This window comes from Dreissena polymorpha, chromosome 9 (assembly GCF_020536995.1).
Source record: "Dreissena polymorpha isolate Duluth1 chromosome 9, UMN_Dpol_1.0, whole genome shotgun sequence".
Lineage (NCBI taxonomy): Eukaryota > Metazoa > Mollusca > Bivalvia > Myida > Dreissenidae > Dreissena > Dreissena polymorpha.
The window spans coordinates 25,076,852-25,102,561 of record NC_068363.1 but is presented as its reverse complement, the minus strand read 5'-3'; the positions used below and the strand labels follow the sequence as shown (position 1 = coordinate 25,102,561).

Sequence of the window (25,710 nt, the reverse complement as noted above, 5' to 3'; positions counted from 1 at the left end):
CCCGACAGACAGACCTACCGACCGACCAACAAAGTCACTCCTATATACACCCCTAAACTTCGTTTGTGGTGGTATAAAAATAGCATTGTTGGCGTTGACTTTGTTATTTACAATAATAACTCTTAGCGTGATTAAGTTGATGTTTCCCTGACGATGATGCTGAAAGATGCTGTTGCTGTTGTTATTGCTGCTGTGGTTTCTGCTTCTGATACCGATGGTGATGATGATTCCGACGACGACGGCGTCGACGATAAATACGATGACAGCAAAGAAAAGGATAAGGATGATGATGATAATGATGGTGTTGGAAGTTTTCGTGATGATGGAGGTGGTGATGATGGTGGTGGTGATGATGATCATGCTGCTGATGATAATGCTGCAGCTACTGGTGCTGATGATGATGAAATGATGTTGCTACTGCTGCTGATGATGATGAAATGATGTTGCTACTGCTGCTGATGATGATGAGGATACAGATGATGATGATGGTGCTGATAATGATTGGGATGAGGATGAGGATAATAATGCTGCTGCTGATTATGATGACGATTAACCGAGGAGTATTCAATAATTGTTTTTCTTTTATGCTTTCCGGTGATTTATCATTGAAATAAAACTGGTATTCTACTGTTTCGAACAGTGAAAAATAACAGTGAAAAATATCAATATGACGTCATAAATCCAGCGATATTATCCAATCAGACTCTTTTAAAATGTAAATAAACGGTGAAAAAAGCATACAATAAAAATAACATTTGTTGGATTCGATGGAATATCGATTTTAATTCACTCGTGATCATAGAAAATATATTTTTGGTTGCGCCACTTGTGAACATACTATTTTATATGATCACTCGTTAAAGAAGGGCTGTTTGTAAAACATGCATGCCCCCATATGGGCTGTCAGTTGTAGTGGAAGCCATTGTGTTAATACGTTTTTTGGCAATGTGACCTTGACCTTTGACCTAGTGACCTGAAAATCATTAGGGGTCATTTGCGAGTCATGATCGATGTACCTATGAAGTTTCATGATCCTAGGCATAAGCGTTCTTGAGTTATCATCCAGGAACCATTTAACTATTTTGGGCCACCGTGACCTTTGACCTAGTGACCTGAAAATCAATAGGGGTCATCTGCGAGTCATGATAAATGTACCAATGAAGTTTCATGATCCTAGGCGTAAGCGTTCTTGAGTTATCATCCGTAAACCATTTTATTATTTCGGGTCACCTTGACCTTTGACCTAGTGACCTGAAAATCAATAGGGGTCATCTGCGAGTCATGATCAATGTACCTATGAAGTTTCATGATCCTAGGCATAAGCATTCTTGAGTTATCATCCTGAAACCATGTTACTATTTCGGATCACCTTGACCTTTGACCTAGTGACCTCAAAATCAATAGGGGTCATCTGCGAGTCATGATTAATTTACCTATGAAGTTTCATGATCCTAGGCCTAAGCGTTCTTGAGTTATCATCCGGAAACCATCTGGTGGACGGACATACGGACCAACATACGAACCGACATGTGCAAAACAATATACCCCTCTTCTTCGAAGGGGGGCATAATAAAATCGATATCCCATCGAATCCAACAAATATCCTCTATATATTACAGGCAACCTTTGAGAATTTGTTCATAAAAATATGTATTAATACAATTCGATATACACGTGTTTTACGACAAGGGAGAGCAACCAATAAAAAGAAATTGCAGATACTAAAATTTTATATTAAAGTTCGCAAGGCGTATGATATCCATGATGAAAATGACACAGTATTATTGTGAATGTATATATTAGGATGATGTTTGCCGTGAATGATGTGTTTTAAAGATATGAACATTACCCGCTTGGACCTGGTTAGAATACCGAGGGAGAAAGTTCGAAATAAATAAATGTGCCTATAAGAAACATCTTTAAATAAATATTTAGGAATATTTACAAATACTTGAAAAATGGTCATTAATATCAAAAAAGTACATTGTTTACATTATTTATTATAAGTCTTTATTTAAATAAATAATAACATTTGCGTTTAATAGAAACTAATAAGCTTACATAGCCAACAAAGTATAGTGTCACAAAAGACACACATTTATGTATTACAAAATTTAGAAATTAAAATGAAAAAGTGTTTTGGCAAATTGGTTTCGTACACTGTTGTATTTTATGACACATAGAAAAGTTTCATGTTACATAATAAACTTTGCATTAATATGTGGCAATTTTGTTTTATGAAATTAGCTGTAACCTAAACTTGTTCAAGACAGTATAATGAACATTTGATCTTCCTCATCAATACAATATTTATCAAATGCAATAAGAAATAAGTATAAGGAAAATATGTATACTGAGCAGTCGAGATCAAGAAGAAAAAAGGTGGGTCCATACATAAAGTAGTGTACCTGGTATACCCACAGTATTTTCTTGAATAAAAGACAAGTAACAATATTTTGCAATTTACACTGTCCTTACAAACATTTTCAGTAGGAACAATATGTTGACATTATAAGACTCAATTAAATATAATGCAAACTAATTCTATTTTACATGTAAGGTGTCAGAGGGATTGAAATACACGCTTACATCACCTTAGACTGCGTGGAATCTACTTACACCTACACAAAACAGCGGAAATTCTTCATACAATTTAAGTAATGTAAGCGGAATTTTTTAATTAACTTACAGTGACTTTGACTTGTATCTAGTTTTCCCAAGCTAGATCTACACGTAAGCTAACAATTCATACAATTTAGGAACAATACCCTAATATAAAAGCGGTGAGCTAACAATTCAAACAATTTAGGAACAATACCCTAATATAAAAGCGGTGAGCTAACAATTCATACAATTTAGGAACAATACCCTAATATAAAAGCGGTGAGCTAACAATTCATACAATTTAGGAACAATACCCTAATATAAAAGCGGTGAGCTAACAATTCATACAATTTAGGAACAATACTCTAATATAAAAGCAGTGAGCTAACAATTCATACAATTTAGGAACAATACCCTAATATAAAGGCGGTGAGCTAACAATTCATACAATTTAGGAACAATACCCTTATATAAAAGCGGTGAGCTAACAATTCATACAATTTAGGAACAATACCCTAATATAAAAGCAGTGAGCTAACAATTCATACAATTTAGGAACAATACCCTAATATAAAAGCGATGAGCTAACAATTCATACAATTTAGGAACAATACCCTAATATAAAAGCGGTGAGCTAACAATTCATACAATTTAGGAACAATACCCTAATATAAAAGCGGTGAGCTAACAATTCATACAATTTAGGAACAATACCCTAAAATAAAAGCGGTGAGCTAACAATTCATACAATTTAGGAACAATACCCTAATATAAAAGCGGTGAGCTAACAATTCATACAATTTAGGAACAATACCCTAATATAAAAGCGGTGAGCTAACAATTCATACAATTTAGGAACAATACCCTAATATTAAAGCGGTGAGCTAACAATTCATACAATTTAGGAACAATACCCTAATATAAAAGCGGTGAGCTAACAATTCATACAATTTAGGAACAATACCCTAATATAAAAGCGGTGAGCTAACAATTCATACAATTTAGGAACAATACCCTAATATAAAAGCGGTGAGCTAACAATTCATACAATTTAGGAACAATACCCTAATATTAAAGTGGTGAGCTAACAATTCATTCAATTTAGGAACAATACCCTAATATAAAAGCGGTTAGCCAACAATTCATACAATTTAGGAACAATACCCTAATATAAAAGCGGTGAGCTAACAATTCATACAATTTAGGAACAATACCCTAATATAAAAGCGGTGAGCAAACAATTCATACAATTTAGGAACAATACCCTAATATAAAAGCGGTGTTACTGAGTGTAGATTGTCTAATTTTAATAATAGTGACATAGACTTTAACCCAACTGGCTTGAAATGGTATGTAAGCTGGGTATACACTTCCACAAATCTTCAGCACATTACCTCAATCATAAGTAATTGATCAAAGAACATAAACTGTTGCTGCTTATTCTCAAGTAATAGATGCATAAATATTGACCTATTACGAATGGCCCCTAATTTACTTCTGAAGACTGAAATTTAATAAAAGCAAGAGAAACTGTCGTCCCTTATTAGCGCTCATAGACTCATCTGGGACAATCCTATATGCACATGTATTGAATACATATTCTTCCAAATCACAGCTCAAGTATGTTTATATTAAGTCACTTTCTAAATGCAGGACACATTCTGTTAGGTATATATATGTAGCATTGTCCCAGTATTATCTATATCAAACTCTAATTTTTATTTAGCAATAATTAACAAAAGCAATATACAACTACATTATTGAAAATAATATTATCTTAAAGTCCTACGGTATATACTAATAATAAACACCTTAAAAAATGCATTCTACTTGAATGTAAATGAACCCAAATAAAATAAGTTTATCCCGATACATACTTTTGGCTATTGCTAGACGCTCATTTAATACTAATGTTAATATTGTTCAAAATACAACAATGTATACAATTAATTTAAACAGACAAAAACATGGTAGTCTATGAAATATTCCCAAATGAAACAAAACATTTCATTTTAATCTATAACAAATTCATACAGGGAACTATATATATATATATTATTACAGATTTCAATTAGACATAATATCATTTATAAATATTAAATACACAGGATAAAATAAATGAATGACAATTATGCATTTAATGGGTGCTTCTTAAAAAAAATTGCATTTTCCGCTCTACACTGCACTGCATAAAATTGAAACTTCACAATGCACAATCGAACAAGATGTGTTTGTGAAACACAATGTCCCCCTATATGACGTTTGACCTTTAAGGATGACCTTGACCTTGTGAAGGATGAAATTGACCTTTCACCACTCAAAATGTGCAGCTCCATGGAGATACACATGCATGCCAAATATCAAGTTGCTATCTTCAATATTGCAAAAGTATTAATAAAATAAGTGATTTGGGCCACATATATTTGACCTCTGACCTTGAAGGATGACCTTGACCTTTCACCACTCAAAATGTGCAGCTCCATGAGATGCACATGCATGCCAAATATCAAGTTGCTATCTTCAATATTGCAAAAGTATTTATAAAATAAGTGATTTTGGCCACATATATTTGACCTCTGACCTTGAAGGATGACCTTGACCTTTCACCACTAAAAATGTGCAGCTCCATGAGATACACATGCATGCCAAATATCAAGTTGCTTTCTTCAATATTGCAAAAATATTCATAAAATGAGCGGTTTTGGCCACATATATTTGACCCGTGACCTTGAAGGATGACCTTGACCTTGAATTTTCACCACTCAAAATGTGCAGCTTCATGAGATACACATGCATGCCAAATATGAAGTTCCTATCTTCAATATAACAAAAGTTATTGCAAAATGTTAAAGTTGGCGCAAACAGACCAACAGACAGGGCAAAAACAATATGTCCCCCACTACTATAGTGGGGGACATAAAAATGCTATCATAAAATATTTTGATCATTAAATTATTAAAATGAAGCAAGTAATAATACAAATTAGTGAAATTCAGCAGAAATGCAATATCAAAGTTAAAACAACAAAACCTTATCAAATTTTGATAATATAATAAATATAATTTGTTTTGTGTATTCAAACATATCAACACAATCTAATTGGTTTTGTAAGCTACATTGAAATAAGAATTATACAAAATATTTCTGACATTAAAGCAAAACTTATAACAATTATAATTACCGTAGACATTCATGTGCAAGTAATTAAAGATGGTTTATTGGTTCATATGTTGGGAATTGAGAGTTTTACTATAACAAGGAACACAAAATCTACTTAAAAACAAAAGTGGCATTCACTATTTTCCACATTCCCAAGAATGGTACACCTAATGTGAAATCAGCAGTACATCAAAACATAAAATAACATAAACATCTCCAAACTTCATGTACCATAACATGTTGAACAAATTTGCTAAATAAATTGTTAACATTTGACCAAGAGAATATTTCTGATATTAAAATACAAAAATGTTCAATCGCTGGTTAATTGTGTCTTGTAAGTTTATTATTGGCTTCCATTTTAAAGTAGTTTAAATGGCGATTTTCACAGCAATAACATAATGAAAAGTGTGGAATATTTTCACTGTTTACTGTTTGAAGAATTGCATCACCAATTCGAAATCAGTGATGTCTGTCACATAACCAGAGTAACATGTGTAATATTCTAATCTTTTACAAAACATCAGTCAGTCAGTGCAAATTTAATAACCTCTGGTCCGATCTTCAGGTCTCCAGTGTCAAGGTCACGGCCCGTGTAGAACTGGGCCCACACTGGACAGTGGTCACTCACAACCCCGCCCCACGTCCAGCCCTTAGGGATCCAGGGACTGGACAGGCCCTCTCTCACGACGTCACATTGACCTGTACAGGGGAATAAAATATATTACCATAAAACCGTCTAAAACAACATTATCCTATACTTCTGATAATCATATTCGCAGATTTTAAATCGGAAATGAACAAACATTAACAAATTATCTCCATATGTTAAGCTTTTCAACAAATAGTTTGCATATTTACTGTTGGATTGTTTGCGGAAATAATGGCATCAACATAATTAAATCTCCATGGTTTGACAATATGATACATTTATGTTTATTTGAGAATCAGGAACAAGAACTTATTGATAAACATTTTCATTGATAAACATACTTAATTCAATCGATATTATTTACATATAAATCAATGGTAAGCAAAGTTTAAATAAGCAAATTCATTGAATTGATATCCCCCGCCATTATGCTTCTGGACACAAAAGTAATATATCGGACACTCAAAAAAGGATTTTTTTCAAGATACAAAGGGCCATAACTCCATTATTAACAGATGGTGTACAATGCCATTTGGCGTGCATCATCCTCTTATCCATATACATACTCATTCAATGAAATCCGCCAAAGCACTTTCAAGATATGGCTCCGGACGGACGGACGGACAGACAACACCAAAACAATATCCCTCCGCCTATGGCGGGGGATAATTAACATCAACTGATGGAAATCTTGAACACAAATCTTTTACAATACACAAAGCTTTAAATCAGCAAAATCAAACACAATATAACAACGATATTAACAAGCACATTTGTTGAATTGATATCCCCCGCCAAGGATAAATTTTGAGATGGACGGACAGATGGACGGATGGACAGAGAGACTGATGAACAACGCCAATTCAATATCCCTCCGCCTTTGGCGGGGGATAAAATAATTCTTACCAGTGAACACTTGTTTTGTCTGTTTAGATATCCAGATATTATCGTATGTCTTGCTGCCTTTTTTGTTGGCGTCGCTTATGTTTGTGAAGACACCGTCCGCAATACAATTGTGATAGCCTAGATTTCGAAGATCATCAAAATCTAAAATAAACAAAAACATCATTCTTTTAATATTAGACACCTTATATGAAACATATCTAATTGAATTTTTGAATGCACATAGTTTTTGACAAATTTCAAACTTAATTCAGAACAACTTTGAGTTAAGTGACGTACTTCAAGAATAAGAGGTAATTCCAACTATCTATGGAGAAGCCTCCCTTATATGTTTTAGTAAAGTGACGTACTTCAAGAATAAGAGGTAATTCCAACTATCTATGGAGTAGCCTCCCTTATATGCTATAACTGTTGCCAGATTATTTTTGCATATAGCTAGCAACCCTACTTTATGAAAAACACTGTAGCTACAGAAAAACAATACATCATGGAAAAGGGAGAAGATAGACCTCCTGGAAGCCGCCAGGCCGAAGAACATCATCTCCACCAGGACCAACACCACCATCCATACATGTACCAGACTGGGGAGAAGCACAAGTTGGAGGAGATATAAGGAAGTTGAACTGTCATAAAATCAGCGAATAATGATGGATTAATTCTAGGGAGAAGCGATTGACTTCCAGCAAGTTACTGCTGCACTTGGGACATAAGAAAGAGGATGCAGCACACACCCTGGCAGAAGCCCTGATGCTGTAAAAGTCAGAGAGTGTGTACCCATCAAGTGATGAGAAGATGTTGATTCGGACCATCTTCTCCTTGTGACTCAATTGAAACTGAAGCAAAACAAGAGATAGACAGGGAAGTCAAGCAAACACCAGCGTTACAACACCACTATGCTAAAAGACAACTGGATAAAAAAGAAAAGTTTATGGTCACTCTATCCAACAATTTCTTAAAGATCTTAAAGGAGCTGATTGAAGAAGAGAACAGCAAAAGTGGCAGCAAGTGAAAGAAGCAGTGCCCTAAAGATGCCAACAAGTACTTGCTCCAAAGATGTACCATAGTTGTACACCCAAATGGCTACCAGCAAAAACACTACATAACATTGAAACAAAGAAGAAAAAGAAACTAGGGCCAACACTACATAACATTGAAACAAAGAAGAAAAAGAAACTAGGGCCAACACTACATAACATTGAAACAAAGAAGAAAAACAAACTAGGGCCAACACTACATAACATTGAAACAAAGAAGAAAAAGAAACTAGGGCCAACACTACATAACATTGAAACAAAGAAGAAAAAGAAACTAGGGCCAACACTACATAACATTGAAACAAAGAAGAAAAAGAAACTAGGGCCAACACTACATAACATTGAAACAAAGAAGAAAAAGAAACTAGGGCCAACACTACATAACATTGAAACAAAGACGAAAAACAAACTAGGGCCAACACTACATAACATTGAAACAAAGAAGAAAAAGAAACTAGGGCCAACACTACATAACATTGAAACAAAGAAGAAAAAGAAACTAGGGCCAACACTACATAACATTGAAACAAAGACGAAAAACAAACTAGGGCCAACACTACATAACATTGAAACAAAGAAGAAAAAGAAACTAGGGCCAACACTACATAACATTGAAACAAAGAAGAAAAAGAAACTAGGGCCAACTGCAGCGGAACAAGAGCAGAAAAAGCAAAAGCACAAGAAGAGCACACACACACAAAAAGGAATGTCAAGCGACGCATATGAGAAGCCAAACAGATCTACCTAAAGACACTCGTAAAAGAAGCATTACAGAAAAGAAAGCATGCAACAAAAAAAACAAGGGCCTGTACTCTATCACCAAGAGAAGAGCAGGTAAATATGTCAAATCAGAGACGCCAGTAATGGACAAGATATGAGGAGTGATAGCAGACAACGCAGTGCAGAAGAAGAGATGGATCGAGCCATTCCAGGAGCAGGACCTTACAGCCAATAACTCTAACGGCTTACATCTAGACCAGTGTGGAGTTACTCTACACACCCACAGCATGATATCATATCATAACTGACAGTGACCTTTGACCTTGTGATCCCAATTTAAATAGGGGTAATATACTGTCCAAGGCTAATGCACACAGGAAGTATCAAGCCAATCAGTCAATTCCTTTAGGAGTTATTGATGGGAAATGAATTTTATACTTAGTGTGATAGTGACCTTGACCTTTAACCTAGTGACCCCAATTTCAATAGGGGTCATCTACTGTCAAGACCAATGCACATTTGAAATATCAAGCCAATCGGTCCATTCATGGACGAGTTATTGATCGGAAACGAACTGGTCTCCCTAGAGACAAACCGACTGACATCGAGCAAAACAATATAAGTGTAATAGTGACCTTGATCTTTAACCTAGTGACCCCAATTTCAATAGGGATCATCTTTTGTCAAAGGCCAATGCACATGTGAAGTATAATGCTAATCCGTCCATTTATTGACGAGTTATTGATCAGAAACGAACTGGTCCTCCGACAGACAGACCGACCACATCCAGAAAACAATATAACCCTTCTTCTTTGAAGAGGGGCACATCATATTATTTATTAATTTTCTTTAGTTCCATAATAAAAATCAAGTGACTAACCTTTGGTATCTGTAGACAGGTTGAAGTCACCAAGCAGTATAATATCATTTTCCCCTGCAATGACAGAAGGAAATTTAAATATTGTAGTTGTATGTATATTTACAAGTTATATTTGTCAGGCCAGCTAGCTTGGTTGGTAGAGAACAGGACTACTAACCCGAGGATCAACAGTGCGTTTCCCGGCCCGCTCACAAAACTTGTGTTGGAACTAGTCTTTAATCCTTAAAACTGCCATTCTTTCCTTCCGGAGCTTCAAGTAAGGTAGCTGTCAGTTAATCGCTAAATTGTGTGCACTTAGTACTGATAAAGCAGCAAATCCATGAAATGCAAATTAAAGGATATGTTTATGTAGTAATATGGAATTGAGTATTCAACGTATAATATGTGCAACTGATATTGTTGGTTAAGCATGAATTTTAGGCTGATTTTAGTGGAATATAAATATTCAACAGATGTTGTTTATATATGAAACAAGGGCTGTTTTTAAAACATGCATGCCCCCCCCCCCATATGGGCTGTCAGTTGTAGTGGCAGCCATTGTGCGAGGACGTTTTTTTGTCACTGTGACCTTGACCTTTGACCTAGTGACCTGAAAATCAATAGGGGTCATCTGCCAGTTATGATCAATCTACCTATGAAGTTTCATGATCCTAAGCCTCATTATTCTTGAGTTATCATCAGAAAACTCACCGTGAACTTGACCTTTGACCTAGTGACCTGAAAATTAATAGGGGTCATCTGCCAGTCATGATCAATGTACCTATGAAGATTCATGATCCTAGACGTAAGCATTCTTGAGTTATCATCAGCAAACCATTTTACTGTTTCGAGTCACTGTGACCTTGACCTTTGACCTGAAAATCAATAGGGATCATCTGCCAGTCATGATCAATTTACCTATGAAATTTCATGATCCTAGGCGTAAGAATTCTTGAGTTATCATTCGGAAACCATTTTTCTGTTTTGAGTCACTTTGACCTTGACCTTTAACCTGGTGACCTGAAAATCAATAGGGGTCATTTTCCAGTCATAATCAATGTACCAATGAAGTTTCATGATCCTAGGCTTAAGCATTCTTGAGTTATCATCCGGAAACCATTTTTTTGTTTCAAGTCACTGTGACCTTGACCTTTGACCTAGTGACCTGAAAATCAATAGGGGCCATCTGCCAGTCATGATCAATGTACCTATGAAGATTCATGATCCTAGACGTAAGCATTCTTGAGTTATCATCAGCAAACCATTTTACTGTTTCGAGTCACTGTTACCTTGACCTTTGACCTAGTGACATGAAAATCAATAGGAATCATCTGCCAGTCATGATCAATTTACCTATGAAATTTCATGATCCTAAGCGTAAGCATTCTTGATGTATATCATCTGGAAACTATTTTACTGTTTCGAATCACTGTGACCTTGACCTTTCACCTGGTGACCTGAAAATCAATAGAGGTCATTTGCCAGTCATGATCAATGTACCAATGGAGTTTCATGATCCTAGGCTTAAGGATTCTTGAGTTATCATCTGGAAACCATTTTACTATTTCGAGTCATTGTGACCTTGACCTTTGACTTAGTGACCTGTAAATCAATAGGGGTCATCTGCCGGTCATGATCAATGTACCAATGAAGTTTCATGATCCTAGGCGTGAGCACTCTTGAGTTATCATCCGGAAACCATCTTGTGGACGGACGGACCGACCGACCAACATGTGCAAAACAATATACCCCCTCTTCTTCAAAAGGGGGCATATAAAGAAGAGGCAGAATTCAGAAAGTTGGATGTGGGATGTAGTAATTGTTGAGGAGAGGTAAGGGCAATTTGTTTGATCCAGGTATATTACTCTGGTGAACTGAATATTGTTTTGCCTCAAACAAAACGCCTCATAAAAATTGCTCTATACCTGGCAGAGCAGTCATAATGGCCTCTATAAGGTTTGGGATATTGTCAATCTCTGCCTGCAGTCGACCGATGTCCTCATTCTCCAGACCGGTTGCCTTCAGATGTTCACTTACCAGTGTACAGTCAAAACCGCTGATCTGTTGAATTATTTTATACCATATTATTTTTAGATTTCATTGTAAAAGTTTCTACCCCGTAATAACGCAATCAATTTACCAGGGACACTGACAAATCATCGTACCATAGGATGCAGCAAAATTTAAATAAAAAAAGTCCTTTGCCTCAAATAAAAAGTATTTTGTCTTAGAAATACAAATGAAAATAGGTCAGTCATTTCATTGTATCATATCACTTGAATATTTTCAGGTTGAGTCATTTTGTAGTTGATTTTGTCATTAAAGAATGTTTGAGTCCTTTTGTAGTAGAACTGGCAATTTTGTAGTGGAGAAAGTCATTCTGTAGTTGACCTTGTAATAATGTAGTTGAGCTAGTAATTATGTAGTTGTGTAGGTAATTTTCTAGTAAATTCAGTAGTTGACCTAGTAAGAATCTAGTTGAGTTATTAGTAATTTTGTAGTTGCGTAGGTTATTTTGAAGCTAAGTAAGTCATTATGCAGATGAGCTAGTCATGTTGTAAAATTAGTGAGTCATTGTGGTTTTGAGTAAGACATTGTGTAATGAAGTAAATCATGGTGTGGTTAAGTAAGTCATTTTGTTGCAGAGTAAGTCAATTTTAATTGAGCTATTCATGTTTCACTTGAACTTATGTTTTAGTTCAGAAACAAAATACAGTTGAGAAAGACATGTTGTAGCTTAGTAAGCCTTTAGTTCAGTAAATCAGTTTGCAGTTGACATAACAAAGTTGTAGTCAAGCCAGTCATTTTGTAGATTAGTAAGCCTTTACTTGAGTAAATCAGTTTGCAATTGACATAGCAAAGTTTTAGTCAAGCCAGTCATTTTGTAGATTAGTAAGCCTTTAGTTGAGTAAATCAGTTTGCAGTTGACATAGCAAAGTTGTAGTCAAGCCAGTCATTTTGTAGCTTAGTAAGCCTTTAGTTGAGTAAATCAGTTTGCAGTTGACGTAGCAAACTTGTAGTCAAGCCAGTCATTTCGTAGCTTAGTAAGCCTTTAGTTAAGTAAATCAGTTTGCAGTTGACACAGCAAAGTTGTAGTCAAGCTAGTCATTTTGTAGTTGAATAAGTCATTTTGTAAAAGCCAACTTAAGATCTCCCCAGCGTGGGAACGTTCTAAAGGTCTCCTCCAAAGACACCAAGAACTGGTTCTATCCAGGAAAAGACTCAAAAGCAATACAACTAAACAAAATAGGTTTTGACTAAAGTAACATGAAACTCTTTGCCCATAAACAACTCAACCCTTCAAGTAAGCAATAAAAGATGGTGCATATTTTCATAGAAGACTACACAACCTTGAACGTAGCAATACAGGGTCGTCTAGTGAAGGGTTTCTGTTTCTTGTCCATAGCCAGGAGGGTAGAGCTTACTAGGGCAACGCCCTGCATTTTATCATACAGGAATCCATTGTACTCCTTACTCTGAGGCGAGAACAAAAAGAACAATGAAATATAAATTAAGACAGGTAAAGTACATGTACATCAGACAAGAGGGCCTGAAGGACCCAAAGTCGCTCATCTGTGATACAAAGGAACTTACTTGTTATGAGCAGTCCACGATATCATAAGAACAAATGTTCTGACCAAGTTTCATGAAGATTGAACTATGAAAATGACTTTCAGAGTGTTAATAAGGCTTTACTATAGCCATATAAGGAAAACTGCCACTCCCCTGGCGGCCATGTTTTTCAACTGATCGGAACCATTTTCAAACTCAGACGAGATATCATAAGTACAAATGTGTCATGAAGATTGGACTACACATGTGACTTCTAGAGTGTTAACAAGGTTTTACTATATCCAAATAAGCAAAATTGCCCCATCCACTGGCGGCCATGTGTTTTTAACGAATCGGAACCATTTTAGAACTCAGCCGAAATATCATTAAAACAAGTTTTCTTACTAGTATGGAGTGTAAACAAAGCAAAATGTTGACGACATACAAAAGGTGTTCACAAAAGCTCACCATGAGTACGATGTGCTCAGGTGAGCTAAACAAGTAATCAATCTTGTAATATTTTTACCTATTAGTGTCAACAATAATGTATTAATTCTTCAGCAAATCCTGCCAATCCAAAACTAGCAGATTTTGACAAATGTGTTGTGTTTAAATCGTGCCAATAAAAAAGTAGCAGAATTCGACAATTTTGTGTGTGCTTTATCTTGCATAAACCTATCTATCTCTTAATTATAATCAGAATCATGCATATAAATCTCAAACCGTCTTTCCAGTACTTAAAATACACAATAAATAGCTCAAGATATTCTTGACACCTGCCCATCCGGTACTACAGATGGGGGGAGGATTGTAAGCAATCTTGTTTTGTTTGCGTATGTTATCCTGGGATAGCTGTTTTACAAATATTAGATACCCACACTTATGCCAGTAACGGACAACAACTGCCTTTTTTAATCAGAGGTAGATGGAAAATGGTTGTAGAAAGGATTTTAGGACCAATCGATTCCAAAGCACACAGATGATTTGAGTCTTTCTCTTATAAGTTGCTTAATCTGAGAAATGTCTTTGTCTTTCACTTGTTAATGAGTTGCTGAAGCATAGACACAAAACTTGCATTTGAAAAAAAAAACACAACATTAAATTAACAAGGGACAAAATTGTCACAAAACCAGGTTTTCATTGTGAAAAAAAAATCTGATAAAGGGAGAAAACTCAAACTGAACTTTTGAAATGACCAAAAAAAATTAACCCCCTTTGTAAGTTTTTTTTTTTTTTAAATCTATTTTTAGTCGTGGCGACCTTGACATTGGAGATATTGACGTGATTCTTTCGTGGGACACACCGTCCCATGATGGTGAACAAATGTGCCAAATGATTTCAAAATCTCACAATGAATGACATAGTTATGGCCAGGACAAGCTCATTTATGGCCATTTTTGACCTTTGAACTCAAAGTGTGACCTTGACCTTGGAGATATCGACGTATTATTTCGCGCGACACACCGTCCAATGATGGTGAACAAATGTGCCAAATGATTTTAAAATCTGACGATGAACGACATAGTTATGGCTCGGACAACCTCATTTATGGCCATTTTTGACCTTTGAACTCAAAGTGTGACCTTGACCTTGGAGATATCGACGTAATTATTTCGCGCGACACACCGTCCAATGATGGTGAACAAATGTGCCAAATGATTTTAAAATCTGACAATGAACGACATAGTTATGGCCCGGACAAGCTTATTCCGCCAGCCCGCCAGCCAGCCAGCCCGCCAGCCAGCCCGCCCGCATTCGCCAATCTAATAACCAGTTTTTTCCTTCGGAAAACCTGGTTAAAAACAAGAGGGCCTGAAAGGCCCAACATCGCTCACCTGAGATTCAAAGGAACTGACCTTTTTTGTGCAGCCCTTTGATGTCATTTGATTAAATGATCTTATCAACGTTCATGCATAGTGTACACCCTGGTGGTCACGTTTTTCAAAAGACCAGAACCATTTTAGCACACATCCATGATATAATTAAAACAAATATGCTGACAAAGTTTCATGAGGAATGGACAATAAATGTGACTTTAAGAGTGTTAACAAATTTTGACAATAGCCATATAGGAAAAAATGCCTGCCCCCTGGTGACCATATTTTTCAATCAACTGCAAGCATTTTTCAACTCATCTAAGATATCGTTACGACAAATTTTCTGACCAAGTTTCATTAAATTTGGCAAAAAATGTTGCCTGACTAGCCTCTAGAGTGTTAATAAGGTTTTACTGAAGTCATAAAGCCATATAAGGAAAAATGCCCCGCTCTCTAATGCCCATGTTTTTACACCAATGTGAACTATTTTTCAACTCATCTAAGATATCATTAGGTTAAATGTTCTGACCAAGTTTCATGATGATCGGACAATAAATGTGGCCTCTAGAGTGTTAACAAGGTTTTGGAATATACATATAAGGAAAAAATGCCCCGCCTCCTTTTGGCCATGTTTTACAACCAACCCGAACCATTTTCGAACTCATACAAGATATCATTATGATGAATATTCTGAGCAAATTTCATGAAAATCGGGCAATAAATTTGGCCACTAGAGTGTTAACAAAGTTTTTCTTTATTTATATACAGCCATATAAGAAAAATGCCCCGCCCCCTGGAGGCCATGTTTTTCAAGCAATCACAACCATTTTAAACATTGGCCAATATATCATTAGGACAAATCTTCTGAACAAGTTTCATGATGATCATACAATAAATGTGGCCTCTAGAGTGTTAACAAGGCTTTACTATAGCTATACTATGAACAAGAGATGTGTTTGTCAGAAACACAATGCCCCCTAATGCACAGCTTTTTTTACCTTTGACCTTGAATGATGACCTTGACCTTGATTTCACTCACCATATCCCCACTTAGCAGCCAAGTGCAGTGGAGTCTCTCCCATATCACTTACCATATCCCCACTTAGCAGCCAAGTGCAGTGGAGTCTCTCCTGTATCACTCACCATATCCCCACTTAGCAGCCAAGTGCAGTGGAGTGTCTCCCATTTCACTCACCATATCACCACTTAGCAGACAAGTGCAATGGAGTCTCTCCCATATCATTGCCCGCGTTTACATCAACACGACTCCTTAGGCTGTCCAAGAACAGAATGGCTTTCACACACTGAAATGAACGTAAATGTGGAAAGATTAAACAAATATTAGCAGCGCTCTGGGAAAACAGGGCTTAATGCATCTGCATTAAGTGTTGTCCCAGTTAAGTGTTGTCCCAGTTAAGTGTTGTTCCAGTTAAGTGTTGTCCCAGTTAAGTGTTGTCCCAGTTAAGTGTTGTCCCAGTTAAGTCCAGTTAAGTGTTGTCCCAGTTAAGTGTTGTCCCAGTTAAGTGTTGTCCCAGTTAAGTGTTGTCCCAGATGATCCTTTGCAATCTCCGTGTCAACTGGCGTTTTGCTAAGATATTTTCTTTAGAAAAATAACATATAACGGGACAGCGTCGTCCCTGATTAGCCCGTGCAGACGACACAGGCTAATCTACGACGCTTCATACATATGTATTACGCCCCATTTACCCAAGAGTGTAAGTCAGAGTCAGACAAGAGTGTTGCTTATTGTTAATACTAATCTCAATATCACATCTAATATGGGGCTTGTCCTCAGCATTTTGGATATATGACCCGTGAAATTGGGCATTTTAGAATCAATTTACTTTCAATTGGGAAAATTAGTATTGCTTGATTTTTAACTTTTAAATAATTATTGAAACAACTTGCATGAGTCATTGACATATAAAATACTTAACATTAAGATATCAGTACCAAAAGTATTGATGAATTAAGCAATGAACAATATGTTAGTTCATAACCCTGAATAACTACTACATTACTGAACTATGCATCATTAGGTATTTCGACATATTGAACAGTATTTGTTAAATGCCTTTATTTACTTCCTCATGTCCATTTTAGGCACATAAATGCAGTGGATTGTTGCCTTCAATGTCTATGGCTCGCACTTAACCCCCAAAATGAACCAAGAGTAACTAAAAATACAAAAGAGTTATAAGTACAAGAGATGCCTTCACAGGTGTGAAGCATATCTAACCTTTCACCACTAAGATAAGTATTTTAACGCATTTGTAGTCATAAATATGTATGATATGTCTTTGTAAAGAAAGTCTCTTCTTAGCAAAAGTCTAGTTTAAGCGGAAAGTGTCATCCCTGATTAGACTGTGCGCACTGCACAGGCTAATCTGGGACGACACTTTACGCACATGCAATAAACCCCTTAATCACAGATCATCGCCCAAATCATGCTTTCATAGTTTTAGTAAGGCTCTGAGGAAGGGGCTCTAGTCTTCAATAATGTTATAACAAGAAACCGTCGGAGACGGGTGATGCTCCTCAAAGGTTATTTTTGTCACAATATTGCACTTTATATTAAGATAAAAGGAAACGTCTTGAGGGGCATAACTTTAGACAAAATAATACGATGGATGGTTTAGCAACTTAAAAATGTCAAAGGGCCATAACTCTCTAAATAAATCATATAACCAGAACCCACAAATAACATGCGCATCTCCTCAAGGTAGTTAAGCTTCCTATAAAGCTTCATTGAATTCTAGTCAGTAGTTGGGGAGAAATAGCCCGGACAAGAATTGCACTATATGTACAGTTTAAATAAAATTTCAAAGGGCCATAACTCTGTGAAAAATCATCTGACCATAACCGGCTGATAAATGTACATCTCCTGTTGGTAGTGAAGCTTCCCATAAAGTTTCATTGACTTCCGGTCATTAGTTCCGGAGAAATAGCCCGGACAAGAATTTCACTATATGTACAGTTAATGGAAAATTTCAAAGGGCCATAGCTCAGTGAAAAATGATCCGACCCGAACCAGCTGATAATATGCACATCTCCTCTTGGTAGTGAAGCTTCCTATAAAGTTTAATTGAATTCCGGTCATTAATTGCTGAGAAATAGCCAGGACACAAATTGTGCACGGACGGACGGACACACGGACACAAGGACAAAGTGGCGACTATATGCTCCCCAGGGATAACTTTGGCACATTTTCATTGATGGGCAAATACATTTTAGGCCTAGGTTTCATTGAAACCCGGATGAAAATTATATGAATACAAATAATCTGAGAGGGTTTAGCCTAAGATTGGCAACAGCTTCAGAATTAAACAAAACCCTGTTTTGCTTTAACATTTACATTTCTAAAAATAAACACACTTCATGAAATTGCTACTTCGTTTTAGTTCAAAAATTGACCATTATTTGACAAGCATTTTAAATTGTGTAAACAAACACTTTCAATTTGTTGCCTTATTTTTTTTTTAAATATATCTAACAATTACAGCTGGACTACACAATTATTAAACTGTAATATAATGCTTAATCCTTATTAAGTCTGTCAGTAAAAAAATGCTTGAATTTGCAAATCAAACTTAGACCAATTTTGTGATTCTCATAAGTTAGATAGGTAGGCCAATACACAATAAAGGCTTTTGAATGAAACCTCATAAAGTATAAAACAAGTCTACATCGATGAAAACTGGGCTTAATACATGTGCATAATTTCTTCCCAGATTAATCTGTACAGTCTGCATCAGATAATCAGGGACGACACTTTCCGCTTTTATTGAATTTTTCTTAAAAAAGGAAGGCTCCCCTTAACGAAACTCAAGTCTATGTGTTAAGTGTTGTCCCAGATTAGCCTGTGCAGACCTGTGGTAAGTGTTGTCCCAGATTAGCCTGTGCAGACCTGTGGTAAGTGTTGTCCCAGATTAGCCTGTGCATACCTGTGGTAAGTGTTGTCCCAGATTAGCCTGCGCAGACCTGTGGTAAGTGTTGTCCTAGATTAGCCTGTGCAGACCTGTGGTAAGTGTTGTCCCAGATTAGCCCGTGCAGACCTGTGGTAAGTGTTGTCCCAGATTAGCCTGTGCAGACTTGTGGTAAGTGTTGTCCCAGATTAGCCTGTGCAGACCTGTGGTAAGTGTTGTCCCAGATTAGCCAGTGCAGACCTGTGGTAAGTGTTGTCCCAGATTAGCCTGTGCAGACCTGTGGTAAGTGTTGTCCCAGATTAGCCTGTGCAGACCTGTGGTAAGTGTTGTCCCAGATTAGCCTGTGCAGACCAGTGGTAAGTGTTGTCCCAGATTAGCCTGTGCAGACCTGTGGTAAGTGTTGTCCCAGATTAGCCTGTGCAGACCTGTGGTAAGTGTTGTCCTAGATTAGCCTGTGCAGACCTGTGGTAAGTGTTGTCCCAGATTAGCATGTGCAGACCTGTGGTAAGTGTTGTCCCAGATTAGAATGTGCAGACTGCACAGGTCAATCTTAGATGACATTTGACGCACTTGCATTAAGTCTGGTTTGCCTAGAACGTGAATAAAACACACACAGTTTACTCACAATGATGTTTTGATGTCCCTTCAATGCCGCCATATGCAGTGGAGTGCGGCCCAGGACATCGGAGGCATCAGCAAGGCAACCGTTCTTGGATAAAGTCTATTAGTCCTGCCTGGACATATAGTGCGGCCAAATGAAGAGCTGACAAGAAAAAGAAATTTGCTTAACACAAGAGACACGCTCTGGGAATACCGGGCTCAATTAGCGCAAATGGTAGTCCCATATTAGCCTGTGCAGTCTACACAGGCTTATCAAGAACAATACTTTCCGCTTTCATGGAATGTTTCAGAAGATATTATTAAGATAAATGTTCTCACCAATTAATTTGCCTGAATATCGAGCAATGAAAAAGGCTTCCATTGTGTTTACATAGTGAATGTCGATGACTGACGGTAGACATAGATATAAAACAATATATAAAAAAACAGATTTATTTTATGATTGAAATTTTTGACAACACTCAACTAAATTCATCTTATTCTGCAACTTTTGTAAAAATAAAATGCTTCATGTACGTCAAATTTGCAAACATGTCAACATAATCATGCATTCCATTAAATATACATTTATGATGATGTTGATAATTATGACAATGTTTAATGATGATGATGTTGATGATAAATTTAATAGTAAATGATCATCTCAAACTCACATTATTAACTTAATAATTGAGCCCATTTCAAGGTCCACAAATCTGAGCAATATTTAAATTTGCCCTCCACAACTCGAGATGGTTGCGGTTAAATTTGTTAAAACCATATAAGGATTCCTGGTATGTGATTCGTTCACATCTAATTTTGAGATACACATGTAAAATTTCATAAATAATCTAAAGAAATTGTTGTATTTCACATAAATATATTTAAATAACATGTTTGATGTATTAATTGAACGTACAATAATCATTGAAAGTACAATACAGAACAAGAGCACTGCATAACGGGTGCCAAAGCTCGGCTGCGGGTGCAGTTTTGAATTAATTAAAGCTTGTAAGAATTTTTTTGAGAGTTCACAGTGACCTTGACCTTTAACCTAGTGACCCAACAATGGGTGTGGCATGTAGAACTCATCAAGGTGCATCATCATATGAAGTTTCAAAGTTGTAGGTGGAAGCATTTTGATTTTAGAGGCAAAGGTAAGTTGTAAGCACAATGCGGACAGCGGACGCCTGACGGCGCACGACGAGCTGGCTATGACAATACCTCGGGTTTTCGAAAACAGCCCAGCTAATAACAAACTTCACTTATATTGGTACAAACCAGTTTGGAATAGGAGAGTGTATTATTAGGTAGATTAACAGGAAGAAGGTCATCTGTCGCCATCATTAAACATAAGAGTGATAAGAACCACTATGTACACAATATATTCAAACATATTACCAGAATATTTTCAATGTTGATAAATATAAAACAAAAAACTCTTGTAGAATAAATAGTATCCAGTAAATTTAGAATAACTTGTGTAAACCCGTAAAAAAATAATTAAAACAAAAACAAACCATAGATGTTCCAAAATACAATTTCTATAAAGACTTCGGTATTCAAGGAAAATCTTATGTTTCAAGAATTTTGAAAGCAAACTACCACAGCCGTAAAACAGTGGTAAAATTGATACAGTAAATGGGGAACTCAAAAATCTCCAACTAATATCTGTATACATGTCTCAAGAAAAATAAAGATCACCTCCATTATAGTTTGAAAAGGGAATGAATTTTAGGCATTCATTACAAAACATAACACATTTTTTTTCTTATATGATTTATGCACATTTTCAATTGCCAGTGGATTTATTTAAAATATCAATAAGCGGTTTGCCTTATAGTCTCGTATAGTATACACAATCAACAGACACTTGTAAAGACCATAAATAGTGACAAGTTTGCTCCTTAATTTTTGCTAAAGCTGGAAATGTTAAAATTTATTTTATGCTTTCTGTTGGTTTATAGAGATATATCAGTGAATTAAAACTGATAAGTCACTGTTTCAAACAGTGAAAATTATCGATAATTTTAATTGCTTTACTGGAAATACTTTTTAGATATAGGTTTCCCCATTGTTACCCAAAATTTTACCAAGGGCGGCTACTCTCTGTTGAATGTGTATAACAACATACGGATTAGCTACCCTCTAGCTAACATGTAATGTAATCGGGGCGCCAAACAAGGAAATATATTGTCCGGAATGGCAAAAATACAAAAATAATCACTTCAAAGCATTAATTAAAAAGAAAATGTGTTGGATTTCATGGAATATCGATTAAAATTGACTTGTGATCATAGAAAAGTATTTTTTCCCTTGTGGCTGCAAGTTTCACTTGTGAATTAAAATGGATATTCCACCAAATCCAATAAATATCCTCCATCTCTCTTACTGTCATCACTTTTTGCAGCTTCCACAGGCCTCGTACGAAGCGTCACGACATGTTTGAAGCACTGTAGACGCTCGAGAGGCGTACTGAAGTCGTTCAGCTTGGACAGCTCTTTCCGTGAGCCCGGCAAATTCTCCTCGTACTCGTGCGCGCATATGCAGGTGTACTAGACGTGTCTCCACCAAGTTAGGGTTCTTCTTGTTCAGATTTGAGTCATTTCTCTTCATGCAGTTGGTGATGGTAGCAAACAGGTGCTCGTGGACCACGTTCACTAGGTAGTTCTAAAAATTTAAAAGGAAATTCATAATTAATTGTTTTATAGAACTTATAAGTTAAGTAAGGGAGCATAACTAAACAAAGAATAAACAAGAGATGTGTTCTTCAAAACACAATGCCCCTTATTGCGCCGCTTAGAAATAAAAAATCGTTGACCTTTGACCTTGAAGGATGACCTTGACCTTGAACTTCCACCACTCAAAATGTGCAGCTTCATGAGAACACCGCTTTGAAATTTGTATTATTTTTTTACCTTTGACATTGAAGGATGACCTTGACCTTGAACTGCCACCACTCACAATGTGCAGCTTGATGAGAACGCGCTTTGAATTATTTTTTTTTGACCATTGACCTTGAAGGATGACCTTGACCTTGAACTTCCACCACTCAAAATGTTCAGCTCCATGAGATACACATACATGCCAAATATCAAGTTGCTATCTTCAATAGTTTCAACAGAGCTCCAATAAAATGTTGGTCAAATTCTTATTTACTCCCTATTTTAAAACTTAATTCTTATTTTACCCCCTATTGATAAAATTAATTCTTAACAATATATTACAAAATAATTGTGTATTCATTGTTTTGACACATCAACAAATTGAGTCATTTTCGCATGAGCTTATAAATTCATCAATTATTGACGAAACCATGCTTTGGGTATTTGAACCTAATTGAAAGAATGCATGCAGCATAGACTTTCGACACTGAAATGGCTTTTTTGCCTTCTACGCTTCCGTCGGCCATTTTGATTTTTTATGTAAAACGGTCACTGACACTTCGGCTTAGGTCATAATGGCCTTTTGGTCACCGTTAAAGTCATATCAAAAACTATATTTAACATTTAATTTTAATGACATTTTGAATAGGTATACAGTATATAACTTGTGTATACAAATTATGATAAAGGTAATTAAAAAGGTACAATAAACAGTAATGACTCGCCTGCAATACTAGGAGAACAGAATCGAGACCGTTTGGCCTTTCGACTGTTCTTAGGTGTGGCTCTTCCTCACAGCAAACGCTTGAGTGACGTTGACTTAAAGTTGTAGTTTTAATTGAGCGCCTAGACGAGTCAGAACCGGGATGAAATGTTTACCGTATATAATTTGCTACTGGCAGTTTTATGCACGTTCAAAAATTTTGAATTCCTGTTTTATTTTTTCAATGCGTAACTTAACGCAAAGATTTTAAATCTAAATTATTATTTAAGAAATTTTATTCGTTTTTAGGCCTTTACGCATGTTATCTGGAGCACTGGTGAAAAAGTTATGGCCAATGTTAAAGTTTTTGGACGGACAGACAGACGCCATATATTAGACATTTGACTTTGAAGGATGACCTTCACCTTCACCTTTCACCACTCAAAATGTGCATCTCCATGTGATACACATGCATGCCAAATATCAAGTTGCTATCTGAAGCGACATAGAAGTTATGAGCATTTTTCGAAACATAAACGCAAAACCACAACGCAAAGTGTGACGGAAAGACAGACAGACGGACGGTCCGATGACTATATGCCATTCTTTAGGGCATAAAAATAATTTCAATTAATTAAAAAAGCTCACCATGAACACTGCATGCGCAGGTGAGCTAAAAGACATCAAGAACGGCTAATTCCCATTGTCACTCCATACCACATTTTATTATACAAGATCAGGAATTTTGTTAAAAGGCCAACCATTTGCAAGCTTACTAACACATTTCCTGGATAAGTTTAATATGACATAGGAACAAGTGTCAGATCTTCTAAATCACATGCTTTTAAATTAACATTTAATTAACGTTCTGATAAAAAGGAAAATTGTTTTCACTACGTTTTGTGAAACAAAAAGTAGCAGATGAAGATGCTATGTTTCAGAACTTAACCAAACCTTAATTGAGTTATAAAAAAAGAAAAGTTTAAATCTGTATGCAGGTCTTGATATTCACAATAGTCTCACTGATCTGGGCAATCTAAAACAAAATAAGACGCAGCTTGCTGTTTAAAGATGATGCTATAGTCGTATTAACAACAAGAAATGTGTCCACAAGACAAGGATGCCCCCAACTGTAACTTTGTCACTACATAAAAGTATAACTGTGTAAACGCTTGGTAGAAGTTATTAGCTTTTTTCAAACCCTAAACGCAGATTTCGAACCTAAACGCGGACCCTAAGTTCAAGGTCAAGGTCACAGGGGTAAAAATTTGTGTGCGTATGAAAAGGCCTTGTCCATATACACATGCATGTCAAATATGAAATTGCATCTGAAGCGACAAAGAAGTTATGAGCATTTTTCGAAATCTAAACGCAAAGTGTGACGGTCAGACAGACAGACAGACAAACGGACAGTCCGATCACTATATGCCCTCCTTTGAGGGCATTAAAATGTCTTAGAATATCAAAATAAATCAGAAAGTCATATAAACTAGAGAGCGGACAACATGCTTAATCCTTGAAATGCACTAAGTGACCCCGTGACATAGTTTTAGACCCGGCATGACCCATATTCGAACTTGACCTAGATATTGTCTTAAGACAACTTGTTACCATGTTTAGTAAAGATCAGATGAAAACTACTTCAATTAGAGAGCGGACACCATGCTAAATCCTTGAAATGCACTAAGCGACCCTGTGACCTAGTTTTTGACCCGGCATGACCCATATTCGAACTTGACCTAGATATTGTCTGGATACAACTTCTGACCAAGTTTGGTAAAGATCGGATGAAAACTATTTGAATTAGAGAGCGGACACGAAGTGTGACCGACCGACCGACCGACCGACGGACAGTGCGAAAACTAAATACCCCCTTTTCTTCGAAATGGGGGCATAAAAAGAAAAAAAAATGAAACAAAATAAAACATCTGGAAAATTCAATTCATATAAAATGGTTCCGGCAACTAAGAAAAAAGTTCAGTAACTTGTTGTTCCTGTATTGTAGACATAAATAATTACCACCAGACTGTCCTTCAGGACTAACTGCATGGCTCTCGTCACCTGACCAGACATCAAATCCTGAAGTAGAAGAAAAAACCAGCGTTTTATGATCAATGAACTTGAGAAGTCTAATTTATTGAATGATGACCATAATATTCAATCCTTCAAAACACCTATCTGTTTTATGTGTTTTGATAGTGAATTTCCTTAGAACATTGGAACTTCATCTATTCATATTTGGAAATAGCTTAAAAATATGAATCCAGCGATTTCCCTCTCTATTAATATGGTACCA

General features: G+C 36.3%; 2 protein-coding genes across 14 annotated transcripts in view; one reads left to right on the top strand and one right to left on the bottom strand.

Moving 5' to 3' along the window:
* The window catches only part of LOC127843702 (uncharacterized), a 154,068-nt gene that overhangs the window by 52,936 nt on the left and 75,422 nt on the right, over positions 1-25,710 (top strand). The gene's annotated exons all lie outside the window — the stretch shown is intronic.
* LOC127843715 (endonuclease/exonuclease/phosphatase family domain-containing protein 1-like) overlaps positions 2,029-25,710 on the bottom strand; it is a 130,717-nt gene continuing 107,035 nt past the window's right edge. For 4 of the 12 annotated variants that reach the window (XM_052373457.1, XM_052373460.1, XM_052373462.1 and 1 more), the window contains 5 exons: positions 13,282-13,407; positions 11,857-11,992; positions 9,953-10,006; positions 7,322-7,462; positions 5,958-6,465 (listed from right to left, as the gene is read on the bottom strand). In XM_052373457.1, coding sequence (XP_052229417.1) covers positions 6,287-6,465; positions 7,322-7,462; positions 9,953-10,006; positions 11,857-11,992; positions 13,282-13,407 — 636 coding nt within the window. In that variant the 3' untranslated portion in view covers positions 5,958-6,286. Of the gene's footprint in view, positions 2,595-4,713; positions 5,635-5,957; positions 6,466-7,321; positions 7,463-9,952; positions 10,007-11,856; positions 11,993-13,281; positions 13,408-16,339; positions 16,430-16,495; positions 16,605-19,851; positions 19,990-22,218; positions 22,497-25,433; positions 25,494-25,710 lie in introns of those variants that run through there. The other 8 variants (XM_052373459.1, XM_052373461.1, XM_052373465.1 and 5 more) reach the window with 7 other exon arrangements.